A 21,237-nucleotide genomic window follows, 5' to 3' on the forward strand; every position below is an offset into this window, starting at 1 on the left:
TAAAGCTTAGACATCAGGTTTGGAACAACATGAGTGAATGTTGGGTGAGTAAATGATTACATGTTTAATTTTTTTAGATGAGCTATCCCTTTAAATTTGGGATTGCAACGAACTGTTATACAGCACCTCTTTGTTACTAACAAGGTTCTAAAAGTAACTGGACATGGATTGTAACATATGGACTAGGGATGTCCCGATCAGGTTTTTTTGCCCTCGAGTCCGAGTCCGAGTCATTTGATTTTGAGTATCTACCGATACCGAGTCCCGATCCGATACTTCTATAATACATAAAAAAAAGAATAAAGAAGAGCGAAAAAACAGATCCAGGATGTTCCTTATTTTTTATTGAATTCACCTTATTTTAACATTCAACAACTCTGTTAACAAACAGAGCACTTCTGTGAGGTAGCTTGAACAAGTAATAAATAACATAAATTCTTCACTTTTGGACTTCAGTACAACAGTAAATATAAAAAAGTCTACCATAAAAACAAATAGCACCTCAACTTAAAATGCCTGGCAGGCATGTAAACAAATAAAAAAATAAAAGTGCCACAAAACTTGAGTCAATCCATTGTGCGGTAAGGCTTAGTAGAGACATGGGAGCTACGGACGAACTCCAGATGTCTGTGGTGAACGAAACATGGCGTACATCTGATAACAGAACAAGTAGTTTGTCAGAATTCTCGGTGAAATTGTGGCAAGACGGCATTTCAAATCGAGGTTCTACGAGCTCCATGAGCATAAGAAATCCAGGGTTCTCTACAAAGGCGAATGGCAGGTCACTCATTGCGATCATTTGTGCTATCTTGATTGTGATGTCCTGCGCCTTCGTGCAGTCACGGGGCATTTTTTCTCTCCTCTTCAAACTCTCTTGCAGCGTGAGCTGACTCGTCTTCAGCTGTGTTGCCTGGGTAAACTCGCTGTATTGTGTCGGACGTTTGTTTTTGAGGTGCCGTATCAGGTTTGTTGCGTTAAATGTAGCCTTTTCCTTTCCACCTCATGCAATCCCCAGTTTACATATCTCACAGTTTGCTATGGCAATGTTGTTGTCATCAACTTTATAATATCTCCAGACCGCAGACATACTCGCGCTTTCCGCTTCAAGCTGCTTCCATATTCTACTTCGCCTGCATTTAACCAATAGCGTCTCTGAAACAAAGTGATGTCATGCCGCACGCGTTGCTGTTTCTGTGTGGAGTCAAAAGGGTCTAACTCTGCCACCGCATAACTATAGATGTGTTAAAAAATAATGAGAATATATATATACATACATATCCGAGTCCTGATCGGGAGGTCTGAAACCACGTGGTCGGGCCCGATTTAATATCACGTGATCGGATCTAGACATCCCTAATATGGACACTGTTTGTTTATCGGCATATGGTATCAAGTGCTCATTAAGCTACAAACTGCTTTTGTCTCTCTGCCTCTTTCATAATTAAATCATTGAGTAAGAGTCATTAGGCCAGCACCAGGGCTGGACTGGGAAGAGAAATTGGCCTGTGATTTTACATGGCAATTGGCCCAACTGCTGTTCTCCCGATGACCATTACGCCCCTGATCGGCCTAAAAGTGTGTTGTCCCACCGGGAAAATGCCTGGTATGCCAGATTACCAGTCCAACCCTGGCCAGCACATCTACCTCATGCTATACAAACACATAATTGCACATACTCTGCTCCAAGTGTGATCATCCTAAAAATGCAACTGAAAAGACTTTTAAAGCACTTTTGGTTGTTAGTTACAGCCCTTAATTGATGGGGAAAAAAGGAACAACAAAGAGGACTTCTGCCCTCTTGTGGACATTGCTGCATGCAAATCAACTGTGGGGTGATACTAAAATAATTCAGCAGGATCTTTTGAAACGCAGACCACCACAACTCATTAACACTGCAAAGGATACAGATTTCCACAGGCAAAGTCTTAAAATAATTAAATGAGTTGTATTTATCTCTAAGCAAACTTGCTGAATAGTAAGAAGCAGTAAATACAGAAGCATTTCAGATGAACTACTCAGAATCTGTTTAACAATGTTTTAGATGGTTTGAAAGACCTTTTGGAAAGCCAATCTCAGAAAATACAATTAGCCATACATTGTATGTGTACATTATATTGTGCACAATTATCTGATTTGAATTCTTAGAAAGTTCAGCCAAATATTTTTTAAGGATGCTCACATGAAGCGATGCCCCGTATCAGAGGTATATGGCTGATGGGAGGGGAAACATATGGTCAAACAAAGCACTTTCTAATGGCGTATTAAATATCCTCAGACAAGCTCTTGGGCGCTACACGTTCAAACCCTAAAAGCCGATAATGCACGAAGCTTCCTGTGCTCAGGTCCCTCTGGGAGCAGATGATGATGATGATGTTTTAGATCAATGATACACCCTCTCTCCTCCTCCTCTCTTTGAAGCTTCACAAAGATGCTCTGTCATCCTAAAAGCTTCTCTATTCATGTCCCGAATACTCCAAACACACAATATTGCACCCAACACGCCCTTATAGTGACAGACAGTGCACCCAAAAAGCACCAACAAGGTGTCAAACTATTAAAAGTCCCAAAACCACCAAGGATCAGTTGCAGATGTTTAACAGTTGTAAAACATTTTTAGAATGTCTCACCTGTCAGATTTGGCAACTCTCCTAAAGCTTTGGTTTGATATATCCTGGTGCGTTTGCGGTTCGGCTGATATTCCCTGCGCTCGGTGCGTCCGGGGTCCGATCTGCGCGCACGGCAAAACCGACTGATATTTGTGCAGTTTTCGTTTTAGTTCGTTGATCTCGTCTTCTCGATCCGCCAAACGCCTCTCGAGATCTCGTATCCTCTCCTCCTTCAGCATTAAAATCTTGGCAAAGTCTTCCTCCAGGTCACTCATTGTGAGGTAGTAGAAGGAAAAAAAAAAAAAAAAAACTTTAATCCCCGTTAAATCAACCAGGCGCGTTCTCCAGCTGTGTCACGCGTCCGGAGAAGATTTGGTTTTGAAGATCCACCGCTGATCTATCCACGTGTTTACTGTAGGAAATGGGAGTCGGTGTCGGTCCCGCTGTTAGTCCCGTGCGCTGGTGCTAGTGACGGTCACTGTCCCAAACATCCCCTTCCAAAAACATGCACCGGGCACAGGCTGTCGCCTCTTCCACGGGGCTTCGGCAAAGGCGGAGTTTCACTTTTGTGCTTGGGAGGGTGGGGGCAAAGCCCATCGTAAAGGTTGAAGCTATACCTCGAAAGATTGTAACACCATTCAAATAAAGAGTGGCATACACAGACATTTTAATATAGGCCTAGAGGGGGAATAAATGTTATTTGCGAGAATCACAATCGCGGGAAACTATATGACATACAAAGCTATCAAAAACAAGACATGTTCTGATTGGAATCACAGCGAAAAGGACTGTGGCGCCTGTTTTATGATTGCATAGTAATCGCACAATCGTTTAGTCATACAGTAACAACAGCATTCTACACACAAAATAATATTAACAATAATAATATATCACAACGAATTGTATTTGTTTTATTTACACGCTCAAACAATGATAAAACAATTTCGTCTATGCCCCACCTGGCACCCCCAAAAATGAGTGTGCTGCTTCTTCCCAGTCACGTGATGGACGCATGACGTAATTTCGTGAAAGCCGACACGAGAATCACAAACTGGAATAGACAGATACCTTACCATTCTATCTAGAGTAAAACTCACTCTGTTTTCGGATTATTTTTTATCCTATGACCAGTGGAGAAGCTGGATAATGCCACACACAGCACTATGGTATTAAAGCAGCATTATTTCATTAATGACCTGGCCATTGTACAGTAGAGTATGCTATTGTGCATTCATGACCATCCAGCCATGGTATGAAAGCATCATCCCTCTATTCATTCATGAGGGAAAGGCTCTAAGGGATATACATTATCAGGGAGAAATACTGTAGATTGAAATACTGTACTGTAGATAGAGATAGGCCTATATAGAGACAGGGAGGAACAAGAAAAACAACAAATCTACTTAGATAATTATGAAAGGCAACCATTGCACCCAAGTCTCTTAATAATGAAAAAAAACTGTTTTAGAAGTGAAGTCAGGATTATTTTTTATATCATCTAAAATATTGCAACATTTTTATGGAAAATCAGATCATCTGAAAATTGTCTGGAAAAGACAACAGACTTTTGCAGACCATATCTGTCAATTTACATTCATGTGTTGATGGACAGCTCTTGACCTATCCAATATGGCCGACGCACCAACGTATTGCGCTCCATAGAAACAGCTGCCAATCAGGTTTCTATGTATAGACATATATGCAGTATGCCATTGAGTAGGGTGTCCAAATCCTCAGCATTCAAGAAATACCCAGATGACCTACTACAACTGGCAATATTTTAAAGTGTACATCCACTGTACATCCGTACTATCCCATTTCAGATGTGTATGACTTTCTTTCTTCTGTTGAACACAAACAAAGATTTTTAGAAGAATATCGCAGCTCTGTAGATCCATACAATGCAAGTAATTAACTGCAAGTGGTCAGAACTTTGAAGCTCAAAAACATATAAAGGCAGCATAAAAGTAATCTATATGACTTCAATCAATGTCTTCGTAAGTGATATAATTCATGTGGGTGAGAAACAGATCAATATTTAAGTCCTTTTTTAAATCTGGATCTACTTTCAAACAGCCCTTCTATGCACGTTCACAAGAGAACCGAGTTCTTCTTCATCTGTGTTTTGGCGATTCGCATTCTTCATCCATATTACTGCCTACTGGGCAGGAAGGAGAAAGAATAAATAAATTGTATTTGCCAAAAGCTCAGAAGGTGGTTATATTTATGAATAATGTGAATCACCAACAAACACAAACCTTATTGCATTAAAGGGTTAGTTCACACAAAAGTGAAATTTACTTACCATTAAGCCATCCCAGATGTGTATGACTTTCCTTCTTCAGCAGAACCAAAGTGACATTTTTTATAAGCACATTTCAGCTCTTTTTGTCCATTAAATGCAAATAAACAGGTGCCATCAATCTGCTGACTATTTGACGGTCCAAAAGTCATATTAACGCAGCATAAAAGTAATCCATATGACAATCTTAACAGACAGTCAATTAATTAATGTCTTCTGAAGCAAATTGATATGTTGGTATAAGAAACAAATCGATAATTTAAATGTTTGCAACTTTAAATTTTTGCTTCTGGCCAGAGCTGAATCGATGTTTGAAATGACCTAACTCTCGCGTGACGTTCATTCCTCTGTTGTATAAAAAGCGCACGCTTCTGACGTCTGTGTGAATGCGCCATTTCCCTTACGTCACTGTTGGCAGGAAGCAATTTTTTTAAGTTAATAATATTTTATTTATCTATTTATTTTTTACACAAACCTATCAATTTGCCTCAAAAGACATTAATTGATCAACTGGCTTTGTGTGGATTACTTTTATGCTGCCTAAATGTGTCATTTATGGGTGAACTAACCCTATAATAAACCCCAAATTAGGATCAAAACATATGGCTGTGACTTAAATGACAATCCAAAGACACTCTATTACTCATGTTATCTCTACTAAGGTGATTGATTATTGTAGCTTTATGTTCGTTTACAATATGTCTGTCAGTGTATGAGGTAGCCTATGTTTTTATCAAAGGTGAGCATGTATCAAAATAAGTTATTTGACTTTGGTGCAATCACAGAGATGTGATATGATCTCCAGCTTTGTGAATGATGACACAGTGATTAGCACAGAACTGCTGTGCACCTTAGGGAATGATTGGATTACAGGCTGAGTTGGGGTGGGGCTGACGGGAGGTGCTGAGGGTAAGAACAGTGGCAGACATTACTCACCCCTTTCCTGTTACACAGTCTCTCTTCCGCTCCCTCTTTCTCATTGAAACTCAATAGGATGGCTCTGAGCTTCAGGACCAGAGGACGTTTTGTCAGTCATTGATTAGTTCTGCCTCTGCATTCTGAAATAAGGAATACAGGAAGTCAGCAAGGAGATATGGTCAATAAGGCTGTAATAAGTTCATCCATGTGCCTATTAAAAATATATAAACCTTCCTGTTTCTAAAGTTAGAGATGGGGATGCCTTCCTCAGCAGCTTCCTTGTGTGTCAGTACAAAATATGGGCTGAGAAATGTTGAGACTTAGCAGTCGCTACACCTTCAAGAAAGAGTAGAGCTCAGTCTAATTACTGTATCTCTGTCTGCTTATATTTTATCAACTGTCAGTTCACACAGCCTGGGCGAGGAGGTTGATGAAAAACTGAACTGACTCCTGCTCTCATCTCTCTCTCTCTCTCTCTCTCTCTCTCTCTCTCTCTCTCTCTCTCTCTCTCTCTCTCAGCTTCTCACTTATTATCTGTTTCTTACACTGTTGTCTCCCCTCAGGTTAAAATGCTACATTTTTAGGTGAGTGTTTGTACACACTTTTCACAATGACTATTTTCACTTTTCTCAGGTGATGTGTATTGGTGTCTTATAATTCTTGGTGATTGGACATGATTCATTAAACCAATGGAATATTTAAATGTGCTGGTGATCACTCATCAAGTTGATTTCACCATCTGAGCACACTGTACTGTTCATGTTTCTATTGTATTTCATGAGCTTCCATTTTAACAATATGTAAAGAATAGTTTTAGATACAAGCCTTTTATGGAAACGTTTTTACACAGTATTTACAGTGAATAACACCTTTTTGACTCATTCACTCTTTCTGACTCACTCATTCATCCTCAGAACTATTGTGGCCATCGTCATGCATGGGCAAGGCCAAATGATTTTCTTTTATGGTGGATCCTCAGCTTTTCTCTCACAGACTGCCCACATTTGGTCTCAGCTTTGAAGTGTTTTCTTCACGTCCAATATGGCCTATTATTCTTGTCTCTCAAGAGTGCTGAAAAAACATGCTCTGGTAGTAGCCACAGAGTCTACACTGGTGCTCTTTTCTTATCCCAGGTCATAATCCAAACCTCTCAATTAGGGATGGATTAATTGTGTCATTCAACAAATGCACAACAATAAGTGTGCATATATCTGCTATTTTGCAACATATGCAATCAAAAACTAGAGTTGAAACTATTCATTTTATAATATTAGTTTAACTCTTTTGAGTCAGAGTAGGTGGTACATAATGTATATGCTTTTGAAAAGATATCAGACTTATCAATGTTGTGAATAATGTTCAACAAGTTCCAAATAAAAAGAGAATATAATCAAATTTGATGAAGTACCTTTCTTTTGTAAAAGTTTCATGGAATTTCCATCTAAAATAGTTATATAATAGGATAATTTATTCTGTGACTGTTTTAGATAAGACAGACAGACAGACAGACAGACAGACAGACAGACAGACAAACAGACAGATGATAGACAGAAAGACAGGCAGACAGGTAAACAGATAATAGATAGACAGACAGACAGACAGACATGCAGATAGACAGACAAATAGATAAACAGAAAGACAAAGAGATAGATACAGACAGACAGATAGAGACAGTCAGACAGACAGACAGACAGAGATAGATAGATAGATTGATAGACAGACAGACAGACAGACAGAGATAGATAGATAGATAGATAGATAGATAGATAGATAGATAGATAGATAGATAGATAGATAGATAGATAGATAGATAGATAGATAGATAGACAGACAGACATGCAGATAGACAGACATATAGATACACAGAAATACAGACAAAGAGATAGATACAAACAGATAGATAGACAGACAGACAGACGGACAGATGGGCGGACAGAAAGACAGACAGACAGATAGACAGATAGATAGATGATAATCTGTCTGTCTGATAGACATATATTTTAGCTTCTGCTGTGTTGACAGTGGTGTAGGCTATTTGTGCTCAGGCTAGATTATTATGTGTGTGTGGTGCAAAGTAATGGTGTGTGTATACACATGTGTGAGTTGAGCGTAACAGGCCTTAAATGGTGCGGCTGGGTAAGGTCAGGCAGCGGAGGGAACCTCTTCATGCCACAGATCTAAAGACAGCAAACAGATTTCTCTACCTCAGTGACAGAACTGTATAGCAAGTCCACAGTCAGAGTCACAACCCTTCTTCAGATAACCTGATCTAATTGTAGCGACTGTGGAAAACAGCATATCTGTCTACATTGCTGCCCCTTCCTGTGTGTGGGCGCTCCAGAGTTTAGTGTAAATGTTGTTGAATGTTGTGAGCATGTATCATTCAATTGGGAAAGGAAACATTGGTGGAAGGTCAACAGGCAGATATCTTAGCTAGCAGACAGAGGCAGAGAATCTGTCAGAGAGCATAAGGTGCTGTATTTTTTTAAGGGATGGAAAAACGTGGAAGTTAACTAGGGCTCAGTCCTTTCTGAAGACAGACTGCACAGGAACTTGAATTGATAAGACCTGTCACAAACAGGCAAACTCTATTCACTCCTGATTAAAGGAAGAACTCTCAGGATAATACGTAGTTACTATATGCATGGGATGGGCATATGGGCAAACTGGTCCAAAGCATTTTTTAAACCTAGAGGAGGCAAGTTCAAGTTTAGGACTCAGATGCTATTTTATTTTATTTTAACTTGGGTGTATTCCATATGGACTAAACCTGTACAAGATGTTTGCGTCAACATTTCCGCACATCCAGATATATATTAATTTGTTTCTGGGCCTACTCGTACCCAATAAAGTGTTTGTAAGTAGACATAATATTTATGATGAGGAGAATTTCTCAGGCCTGGGCAGTTTTGATTGGTCAAGAAGAATCTGTGTGGCCTAATGATGGTCCACAGAGCCACTCTCTCGTAATATAAAAACAAGGATATGGAATGTCCTCATTGAGACAGCTAAGTGTCTGTGTGTGTGTGTGTGTGTGTGTGTGTGTGTGTGTGTGTGTGTGTGTGTGTGTGTGTGTGTGTGTGTGTGTGTCAGGCAGGTATGTCAGGCATGATTATTTGGTGTTACATTGTGTGAGCAGCAATGCAGCTATGGTCAGCTGTCAAACCAAAACACAGTTTCCCTCAAACATCTTCGTAAAAGCCCAGCTCACTATAGATAGATGTAGTTTGTTCTATACATAACTGAATGACAGGCCCTGCCAAAACAAGCCTTAAACTTTGCATCCCAAACAACATCACCTCTGAAACCCAAGCCAATGTGGTTTAGACTTTCTTCTTGATGAACCTAAACACAACAAACCTGTCTGATCTCCAACAATTTATGGATTAGTTAACCCAAAAACCTTCTGTGGAACACAATAGAAGTTTTTTTTAAGAATCATCTTGACATACAATCAAAGTGCATAAAGAAAATGGTTTGTCAAGCTCCAAAAAGGACATAAAAAAGCACCATAAAAGTAGTCCATACAACTTATATTTTGTAATCCCACATCTTCTGAAACCATACAGTACAATACCTTTGTGTGAGTGATAGAAAAGGCATTGGTTGTCACAGATATAGTAAATTAGCACAAAGTGGCTTTTTTTCTAATTAAACGCTGACAAGACGCAAACTTTGGGGAAGGGCAAGATTATCAGTGATTAATGTCTGTAATTTGTATAAAATAAATGAACTTAAAGAGTCATATGGAATACTATAATGATAGTTTTATGATACTGTTTTGGTGTGTTTTATTTATTTACTTTTGTCCTTTTGGGAGTTTGACAGCCTCTGGTTTTGCGGTATCTGTTTTGTTTTGCCGAATTGAGTCCCAATGCTCTTCTGTTCAGTGCAATGCCAACCCTGAGTAAAAAAGCTCTGTTCCACATCCCTGACAGAAGAGCTTTGCCTCAGGTGTTTTAGTGCTCACAAGGGCCCTCTGACCTCTGACTTCTGGATAGTTTGATCTAGTTCAGCCTCAAGATCTACTGCCCTGTCTGGCCACACATTCCAGAGGGTCAACACCTGTTGAACATGCTGAAAGAAAGAGAAAGAAAATAAATGGATGACCAGGGAGCGAATATGGAATAAAGAACGAGGACATCCACAAAAGAATAACAAAAATGGACAGAAACTTGTCAATTTATTAATCTGTACAGTAATCAACAGCTGTAGGCAAATTATCAAATGATTAAAAAAGACAGCTCGAAAAACTTAAAGATACAAATATTACACCTCTATGGCAGTGTGCATAAGTACAATACTGTCAAATGCATAAATATAACACTAAACCTTTACTCTAAAATATCTTAATAATGTATTATATTAAATGTATACTCCAATGAGTCATCCACCCCAGCTCAAATAATGTACACAAACAGAGCTGCCTCTGTAATCTCTTTATCCAACTGTGCTTTTATTGGTGCTATAAAGTTATATACTTTTAAAGATTATAATACAAAAAAGTTTTCTCCTTTTTTTCCTGACATCACTTTCTGTTCCTGTTCCTGTTGCTGACGGCACACTGCACAAGTGTTTGTAGCTTGCTAGCCTGCTTAGCATTGCTTATTCCTATTCTTAATTCATTTTCTGATTGTGCCTGGTACAATGTGCATGTAAAATGGCTAGAAATAGCCTTTTAGCTTAGCGTAAAGCTGACAATTTACACAGGGTTTATTTCTATTTCTTCAGCTCCAAACTTACTTCAAACTTACTTCTCTGTCTGCTCGTATGAATGTAACGCATCATAAGAAAGTGTTTCACCGCTGTTCAAATGCACTTGGGATCGCATCATTAAATGAAACAAATGCCAATAAAATGCAAAGTAATCTCTTCAGTAATCAAAATACTTTTTGAATGTAACTTTATTCTAATGACCAATTATTTAAATTGTAACTGTACTGGAATACAGTTACTTATATTTTGTATTTTAAATATGTAATTCCGTTACATGTATTCCGTTACTCCCCAACCCTGACAACAATTTACAATTTACGTAAGTTTTTGCTGTTACTAAGAGGACAAGATGTGAGTTTAAGTCTTTTGAACTAATAATGCTTAATATGACACCGACAGCTATAAATAAAAATCTGTGTCATCTTTTGCCCTTGCTACAGTATATAGATCACCTGGGCCTTACTCTGGTTTCCTTGGGGAATCTGATCTAGTAGTTATTGTAGATAGAGATTTAATTGTTGGTGACTTCAGCATTCACATAGATAATGAAAATGTCAGATCGGGATTAGCATTTATTGATATTCTCAACTCTCTTGGAGTCAGACAAAGTATGAAAGGACCAACTCATCACCATAATCATATCATAATTCTGTCATATGTAGTTGATGTTGATACTTTAGAAATTCTACCACAGAGTGATGACATCTCAGATCATTACCTCGTCTCTTGTTTGTTGCAATCAGCTAATGTCACTCAATCTCACCATGATATCGTTCAGGTAGAACTATTCTTTCAACCACTAAAGATAGCTTCACTAAAAATCTTCCAGAATTGTCTCACATACTCAGTAAGCCAAAAAGTATAGAAGAACTTGATGAAAGAAAATTAAAGTAAAAAGCCTCACACCATGGTACAATGATCACAATCATGCTCTCAATAGAGCAGCTCAGACAATGGAGTGCAAGTGGAAGAATTTAGAGTTATTTTGCAGTGCATGGAAGGATAGCGTCACTAAAAGCTGCCGGGTCTGTAAATTACATATAAAGCTTTGAATGTTCTAGCTCCACAGTAATTAAGTGACATTCTGACATGCTATATTCTATCACATTCATTAGGATCACAAAATTCTGGCTTGATAGCAATTCCAAGAATATCAAAATCCACAAAAGTAGGTAGATCCTTTTCATACTAGGCTCCTAAACTATGGAATAGTCTCCCTAACACTGTTCGGGACGCAGGCACACTCAATCAGTTTACGACTAGACTAAAGACTCATCTATTTAATGAGGCATACACCTAATCTATCCTTCAACTCACCATTAGGCTGCTTTAGTTAGGTCTGCCGGAACCAGAAACAGTGATCATGATCTATAACTCTGCAATAAATTGAATGGCATCTACGCTAATGTTATTCTATTTGTTTTCATGTCCATATGAATCCCGAGGTTTTCCGTTCCAGATCTGTTGCTAGCCAGACATCACTTCAGATATTTTACTTCAGAGGATGAATTGATGCTAACTCCAACTGTAAGAAATCGGATACTTTATATGCCACTGCCTGAACCTTGGATTTAGGATGGACCTCTCCGAACCTCACCAAAATGACCTGCAGGTTGAACTGCGATGCACCTCATTGATCTCTGTCTGCATCACCTTTGTCTATTGATGGACTACACTCTTGAAATGGAATCCATAGACTATCATTTAATTGCAAACAAAAGCCTTCATCAGCCAACTGACAAAGGACAATGCATCTATGTGAACATCTGCAACTAATCCAGGATGGACTTCAAAGGCATTAGTTATTAATCTTAAATTTCATAAAAATCTTTTCCTTTCCTTTTTAAAGCACTGGACCTTAACACTTACATAATTTACAAATGTAAATCCATGACTTGCATTGCACACAAATGACTAATATTGGCATTATATTCATGTTGTTTAGCAAGAGGGGAACTGGCCCCAACAGTGATTCTGGTTTCTCCCAAGGCTACTTTTCTCCAGTAACCAACATCTTATGGAGTTTTGTGTTCCTTGCCACAGTCGCCTTCGGCTTGCTCACAGGTGTTCTAAAGACAATTATTATTGAACTATTTAATTTCTACACACATTTTACAATAATATTTAATCAAACTACACAATGATCACTGTAAGACATGTGTATATATTACAGTAAAAAAAATAAATTGTTCTTGTTAATGCATGATTTCCTGTAAAGCTGCTTTGAAATGATGCATGTTGTGAAAAGCACTATACACATAAAAATGACTTGACTTGTTCCTTTCAAATGTATTAATAATAATATCAAATGAGGTTTTACACCAAATTCGGACTGAAAGCCATTCCCAGGGTGAATCTCATGAATCTCATGTTTAGCCCAAAATCTTATTTAAACCATGTGACAAGCTTTAAACTGCTTAATACAAACCAAAATACACCTGATACTATGAAGAGCAGTTTCTCAAGACCTTTCGTGGTTCCTTTGGAGCATGATACACAATGAGGTCCATGGAAAAATGCTGGCGTCTCAGTGACAACTTTGTTAATAAAATAAACACAGATAAAACCCATTTCCAAACATTTCTGAAAACAAATCCTTTCAACATTCTGCCTTTTTGGGGAACAGAGTATTACTCAACCTGCAAGTCAGTCATTAGTGGTGCTCTGCTAAGCATCACTATTACAATTGCTCATTCTTACATTTGGAGATTTGACCAAACTCTAAGTATTAAACTTAGGCTGTTGAACCTTGTACCTCATTCCGCAGTGTTCATGCTATTAATATTGTGCTTAGGTGTCTTTCTACTTTTCTAAGCAATCAGACTTACAGTTTTTGCCAGGTGAATTTTGGTAAAAAAGAATTAAAAAAAAATCATATAGACATATTTTTCATATATACATTGACATTTTTTTTATATACATTGAAAAATTAACCTGGACTATATCTAGGCACAGAATATCACTTTGGGGTGGACTTTTTTTTTTTTTTTTTTTACTCATTTGATGGAACTAATTAGCAACCACCCTGAACACCCTAGCAAATCAACTTGCAACACCCGAGAACCCACCTAAAACACACTAAAAACTGCACAGCAATTCCTTGGCAACCCGTGGCAGCAGGTTTTACATTCAGAAAATTAAAAAAATCTCAACTCATTCTCATGACAAGTCATAATAATAGTATAAGATGGTGAAATTGTAGGAAATCATGTTGTCACATTCAAAAACATAAAAATTGCACTCCCACATAGAAAAATAAATAAAGCAACAAACAATATTTAATAATTTAATAATAATATTATAAGTTTAAAGGAATAGTTCACCCAGAAATTAAAATTCTCTCAACATTTACTCACCCTCATCCCAGATGTGTATGAATTTCTTTCTTCTTATGAACAAAAATATTTTTAGAAGAATATCTCAGCTCTGTTGGTCCAATAAATCAATTCAACTTTTTCTCCAGTGGTTTATTCAATGCCTTCTGAAGCAATCCAGTTATATAATCCAAAATATAACTCCTTTTTCGCTGTACATCTTAACACAGTCTCCTTGGCTATCATTATTTCAAGCTCGGTTACACTTTTTTATAGCGCCATCTAGCGTTCTACGCATGCATCAAGCACTAGGAAGTGTAATCGAGTTTGAAAACATGATCGTGCCAAGGGACTGTAATGACTAGTTGTTTAATGAAAAAGGGGTCATATTTTGGCCTGTTTTCACGCTGGCATTAGAAGACATTGATTAAACCACTAAATCAAAATGGAATTAAAGTTGGACCTTTTATTATGTGCCAAGTAGTACGATATCTTACGATTTTGGCATCTCAAACAAATGATTACGAGTTGTTAAGGGACTGTTTAAAAAATATATATATAATTGAAAGATTTAATATAAATTGTGTGGACTGCAGTGTCAGTAACATGCATGACTTGAATTGCATTAAAACAAACCCCTGCAGTACTATCACATCCCCCACTGCAATTCCTCAAACTCACCAGCAGAGGTCATCATCACACGAGTATTAACTCGGACCTTAATTCATATCTACTGTTGCTAGTTTCTAATCTCATTACTATGTGTATATATACTCGTTGCTTTCTTTGGTCAGTGCGAAATCTTGTTATACCGGCTCCGGTGTCATACAGCACATCACGTCACTCTGAAAGCCTGGATCCTTCACTCTGAAAGCTTTCAACTATTTTCTCCTCATAATCCATTCATTCTGGGGTTTCCATGGCTCACCCAACATAATCCTGTGATATCCTGGAGTGAGGGACAGATTTTGAAATGGCGCCCTCAATGTCATCAACAATGTCTCGTCACCTCTCCTCTGCCATGTCGCATCTCTCAAATGGATGTATCCCATACTGATCTCAGTACGAAGGATCCTTCTGTTTGCTCAGACCGGATTCAGCAATACCAAAGCCATAGTAATAGTAATTCAATAGCAGCCCAATCTTGTGGATGATGAGGTGGTAACCTCATCATCCACAAGATTGGGCTATTGAATTACCATCTGGAATTTCCCCTACAAATAAGATAATGTATGTACTTTCCGCTCCTGACACCCGGGACATGGAGGAGTACATCAACGAGGCACTTGAGCTCTGGTTTATTCACACTTCCACTACTCCGGCAGCTGCCGGTTTCTTCTTCATTGAAATGAAGGATGGGGTCTTCGGCCTTGCATTGATTATCGTGGTCTCAACCCTTTAATGATCAAATATCGTTACCCACTTCCACTCGTACCAGCAGCACTTGAACAACTACGCGACTCCAAATACTTCACCAAACTGGATTTCCGCAATGCCTACAATCTCATCCGCATTTGTGAGGAAGATGAGTGGAAGACAGCTTTTCTGACGGCAATAGGATACAACAAATATCAGGTGATGCCAGCTCCCCTTTGGTTTTTCAAGCCTTTGTGAATGAAGTATTTCATAACATGATAAATAAGTGGGTAATCATCTACATCAATGACATACAAATGTATTCATCCTCAATTGAGTCACACACTCAACACATCCGACAAGTCTTGCAATATCTTAAGGGCAACCTGTTATTCTTCAAAGCAGAGAAATGTGAGATTCATCACACCACCATATCTTTCTTAGGATATATTTTGAGCGCTAAGGGAGTGGAAATGGATAACTCGAAAGTGCAAACGTTTTCTGGGCTTTGTTAATTTCTACAGGAGATTTATCCGGAACTTACGCTTGGTCACAGCCCCTCTCACTTCTTTGTTTAAGGGTCAACTCAAGAGATTGCAGTGGAATGATGCAGCGATATATGCATTTGAGGAACTCAAGAACCATTTCACTAGCATTTCCATCCTCCGTCACCCCAATCCCGCTTCGCTGTTTGTAGAGGAAGTTGATGCTTCGGATAGTGAAATTGGGGCAGTTCTTTTGCAAAGACATGGAACAGCTTCTAAATTATTCCACTGCACCTTTTACTCCTGCAAACTTATGGCAACATAACAGAATTACGATGTTGGTAATCACAAGCTTTTGGCAATGAAGAACGTAATCTGGAATACATAAAGGCAGCCAAAAGTCTCAACCTTAGACAAGAACGCTGGGCTTTATACTTAACCCGGTTCAACTTCTCCATCACCTATAAACCAGGCTAGAAGAACAGTAAGGCTGATGCCCCTCGGGTTAGGATGGAACACAAGTCTACTGCCTTCATCTCTACTATTAGCACCCGTCCAATGGGAGATCTTGGGTGAGATCCAACAGGCTCAGGAATCTGATCCTCCCATGAGCGATTGCCCACAGGGCAGGACATACGTCCCTGAATCTGTGCATACACAACTATTTCACTGGGTACACACCTCTCCGAGTTCTGGACAGCCAGGAATACATGCTACTACCATATTCATACAAAACAAGTTCTGGTAGCCTGCCCTTCTTTCTGATGTGTCTATATTTTAAGAAGATGTGATATTTGTGCACAATCCAAACCCTTGAAACAAGTGCCTGCTGGATTACTTAAACCACTACCTGTTCCACAACAACCTTAGTCTCACCTGTCTCTTAATTTCATCACTGATCTTTCTGCATCCCAAGGTAACACAACTATTCTGGTGGTTATTGACAGGTTTTCCAAAGAATTGTCACCTCATTGTATTGAAGAAACTACCAACCACTCTGGAGACCGCAGAGATGATTTTACAGAATGTTTTCAGCTTCTATGGTTTACCTGAGGATAGTGTGTCCAACCGAGGAACCCAATTCACCTCACATGTCTGGAGAGCGTTCTGTCAAATGTTAAACATTAATTAAGGCTAACATCTGGATGCCCTCCACAGTCAATCAGACAAACTGTGAGACTCAATCAGGAGATCAAACGATCTTACTGATCTTACAGTCATCAAAATCAACACAAGTGGAACCGTTTCTTACACTGGGCAGAGTATGCACGAAATTCACTGATAAAATCATCAATCAATCAATGTGTTCTGGGTTTCCAGCCTCCTCTCTTCCCATAATCTGGTGAACCATCCGATGTTCTGGCAGTGGATGATTGGATCAGGAGATGGTAGAAAACATGGAACACAAGCCATGTTCATCTCCAATGAGCCATCAAATGGCAAAAACTATATGCCAACCATCGTCGCCATCCAAATCCTCATCTGAGACCTGGCCGACGCATGTGGCTCTCCAATTGGGACCACCGTTTCAAACTGCCATCAAGGAAACTAAGCCAAAGGTATGTAGGACCAATCAAGATAATTAAACTAGTCACTCCTGTATCTTACAGAATTTTACTGACCTCTCATTATCACATCTCTCCTACCTTTCATGTGCCACTGCTCAAACCTGCTGAATCGAGGTGCAGCCCCTCGAACCAGGAAACCCAGGATGCCTGCCATCTGTATGTTTATTTAATAAAGCTCTGCTTATGGATCCCAATGCCTCTGCCCTGTCAACATCATTACAAGTACACAGGCGCTCTGTTTATCTCTTTTAGCAGCCACAACAAATGTGATGGGAGGAAAGAGATATTCAATCAGGGTACGTTCAGAGAAGCAACAACTCACAACAGCAAATTCAGAATAATCAGAACACAAGCCATGAGGAAGAATAATTTATGAAAAAGATATCTAGTGCATGGTCAGATAATCTCAAGAAAAGTTAATTAGCAGAAGACAATTCCTCAGATATCAAGACAAGAGGCCTCATCAATGTGAAGGACCAGAGACAGACTGAAGAGTTAACAGATAATCCTAAAGTAAGTTAGTTAGAAGGAGAGGATGAAAACAGCATGGCAGAGAGGGAGACTTGCATATTTTGTGTTTAATGGTCCTGTTACTGCTCCCCACTGTGGCACACTAGTGTAGTCTTTCACAAAGAGAGCTCACAGAACAAGAACACTGGAATGTGCAAGTCAGACATGAGAGTAAACATTGCCCTAGGACAGAAGACCAAAATATCATGATTTGATGTATCACAATCTCTTTAGACAATATAAAAATGAGCTGATCTACTTCTAGTGTCTTGCTCAACTCTGCCTGCAATGGTTTGTGTTATCCTCTATTTAAAGTTGCCTTCTCTTAAAGCCGTACAGGGGAGTGTTTAAAGATTGCCACAAATGGAATGTATCTCATGCACATTTTAGGAAAAATAGCTATTGGAGTGCTTTGCTTCAGATTTTTGTGCATGACTGCTCTGCCCTGTTCAACATTACGTCACATGTATCCCAGAATGCCATAAAACTATGGGAAAGGAACAGGGTGACAGGAGAAGCCCTTGGCATACACCACTTATGAGCTATTCCTTGACCAAAACATGTCACTGTTTTACAATTAGCCCAAAATAAGAGCCAATAATAAAAGCCCCCATCTCTCTCTCTCTCTCTCTCTCTCTCTCTCACACACACACACACACACACACACACACACTATCCCCATGATGGTACTATCCTTGGTGTGGTTATCCTCATGAGGACTATCCATAGACATAATGATTTTTATACTGTATGAGCTATAGATTCTATCCCCTAACCCTAAACTTACCCCTAAACCTAACCATCACAAAAAACGTTTTACATTTTTACATAAAAAAAAAACATAGTTTAGTTTGTTTTTAAGCTATCTGAATTATGGTGACACTAGAAATGTCATATTTTTAATGAAATAAATAAATAGAAAAACATTTATAGCATTATACCCTTGTAATTACCAGTTTGTAACCTAAAAAGATTTCTTCATAAACCACCATGACTCTAGAACAAGAATATCCTTCACCCTAAAACCACCTGTCTGAAATGGACTCTTTTCACTGGTTTGGAACGCGGACGCAGGTTAAACTTCTATAACGGTGAACCAGAGAACACAGCAAATATTATTTTTGCATTCCCATTTGCTAAACATCAAAAGAAGAAAATTCACTATTATGTTTCCATGACTTTCCAAATAAGGAAACAAATAGAGTGGTGGATTATGGCAGTCAATATAGAGAAGGATGCCAAATTTACTGTTCATTTCTTAGTAACTGTATTAGAAACCTCATTGCAGCAGTGTTGACTAGTTTTTTTTTATTACTAATATCAATGTAATATAAGACAAAGTATAGTCATATAAAGGTATTTTAAATCATGTAAAGAAAGAAAGAAAGAAAGAAAGAAAGAAAGAAAGAAAGAAAGAAAGAAAGAAAGAAAGAAAGAAAGTAAGAAAGTTCTTCGATATGCCCTACCCACATTTCCAGTTTCAATAGGATACAGTTTAATCACAGGACAGAAAACGTGTCAAGCAATTTCATGGGATCTTTAAATTCCACTGTAAAAAAAATAAAAAAAATAAAAAAATAATTTGACAAGAAATTAAGTGATGGACTATTGTTTTTTAAATCTCTTGATGGGGTGAAGATCTGGTAGGTTCCAGAATCCAGATTGGATAACAGGCTGATGAAACGGCAGCCAGAACAATTCAGAATGAATTGTCACTCAGCCAGAGGAACACACAGGCCATAATGGATGGATCCAAATCTACTTCACTCCTACACAAATACACACATAATATCGCAATCACAGAACACATGCACATGAAAACAAATTTTAGGGAATTTAGTTCCAATTGGATGAGAGAATGTCTGATCACACTGTTACGTAACTCTTATCTCTAGTGCATATAGAATACACTTGGTTTGTTGGTGTTTCTTTTTCATAATGACATATTCAAAGTCGAAGTCTGGTAAAGACTACTTTAACTAACCTATTAAAAGTATTTGTATCCTAATATAACTTCTGGCATGCATGTAACTTTTATATTGTGTTTTGGTTAAAACTGACTGATGAACTTTTTTTTTCCAGTCTAAAGTGATCGGCAAATGGAAATGAATGGATTAGACTAGAAAATACAGTAAAATTAAGTGTTCAGCAGCATCTCAATCCTTTAGATGAGCACATATGTGGATTTGTGTTTACACACAAAGTGTTTGCACATGTGCACACACATACAAGTGTTTGGACATGTGCACACACACATACTAAATGTGTGTTGAGCACCTTTTTGTGCATAGTCTTTTACTCTTTTCACTGTACACTCTTTGAGGAATACTGCAAGATCTACATATAATTTTATGTCATGTTTGGGCTCATTTGAATCAACTTAAAGACAAGATTCTAAGCTTTAAAATGACACCAATTTTGTTTAGATCAAGCAGTGGTTATTCATTTATTACATAATTATGATTATGTTTTATTTATTTTTTCATTAGGCCAGTATAAGTTCAGTTCAATGAATCCTTCAATCAATAAAAAAATATATACTTTTTGTAATTCTTTAAAGTGTGATCTGAAACAGTTGAAATAAAATAATTTAAATTCAGAGACCAAACAAAAAAATGAATTCAACACTTTAGTAATAATATAGATGTTTCACATTCCAAATCAACCCAAGTAATGACACCTGAGCCAATACTGCCCTCTATTGGGCACATTGTGTTATAACTCTGCTTTTGTAATTTACCTAGAGTTGCCTGCAGTGCCACTAAGATCAATATTTCCCAGGCCCTTTTGATCTCAGACACATTAAAACGTTATTCATGCTGCTCCATTGATCTAGACAGCCTATCAAAAGGCAGTTCCCATAAGCTAACAGTATTTAAAAATACTCCCTAAAAATCACTAATAATACTGGATTTTAAATTTTGCAACAACTTTCAATTCAGTGGAGGATGGGGGAAATTCTGAATAATTAATTCACAGTACATTTGACACTTTATTTTGTAATGCAAGTAAATACGCATTAAAATTGACACAGCTATGTATGGAATGGAATACAAGCATACAGTACTGCTTACTGTGCAATATACAAGGTTTTAGGTATGTATAGGTATGACTGTGTGTAGTGGTGGTGGCGTAGTGGGCTAAAGCACATAACTGTTAATCAGAAGGTTGCTGGTTAAATCCCCACAGCCACCACTTGAGCAAGGCACTTAACTCCAGGTTGCTCTGGGGGGATTGTCCCTGTAATAAGTGCACTGTAAGTTGCTTTGGATAAAAGCGTCTGCCAAATGCATAAATGCAAATGTAAATTTATATTGTGGAACAAACAAGTCTCTTTGAATAATGATAACCACATGCCTTATTTAAAACCCAGAAGAAATTTAGAAGGTATCCTATGGCTTTAAATTGCTAATTCTCATCTGGCTTTTAGGACTACAATCTAAACAGCTCCATTACTGATGC

The 21,237-nt window shown here is 38.2% G+C and overlaps 1 protein-coding gene across 1 annotated transcript in view; it reads right to left on the minus strand.

Annotated features, from left to right (window-relative positions):
* Positions 1-2,881, minus strand: part of prkg1a (protein kinase cGMP-dependent 1a) — a 78,374-nt gene extending 75,493 nt beyond the window's left edge. The window contains exon 1 of the mRNA XM_052151293.1: positions 2,628-2,881. Within this exon, the coding sequence (XP_052007253.1) occupies positions 2,628-2,881 (254 nt within the window). The remainder of the gene's footprint in view (positions 1-2,627) is intronic.
* Between the last annotated feature and the right edge of the window lie 18,356 nt (positions 2,882-21,237).

This window comes from Xyrauchen texanus, chromosome 20 (assembly GCF_025860055.1).
Source record: "Xyrauchen texanus isolate HMW12.3.18 chromosome 20, RBS_HiC_50CHRs, whole genome shotgun sequence".
In the NCBI taxonomy this organism is placed as follows: Eukaryota; Metazoa; Chordata; class Actinopteri; order Cypriniformes; family Catostomidae; genus Xyrauchen; species Xyrauchen texanus.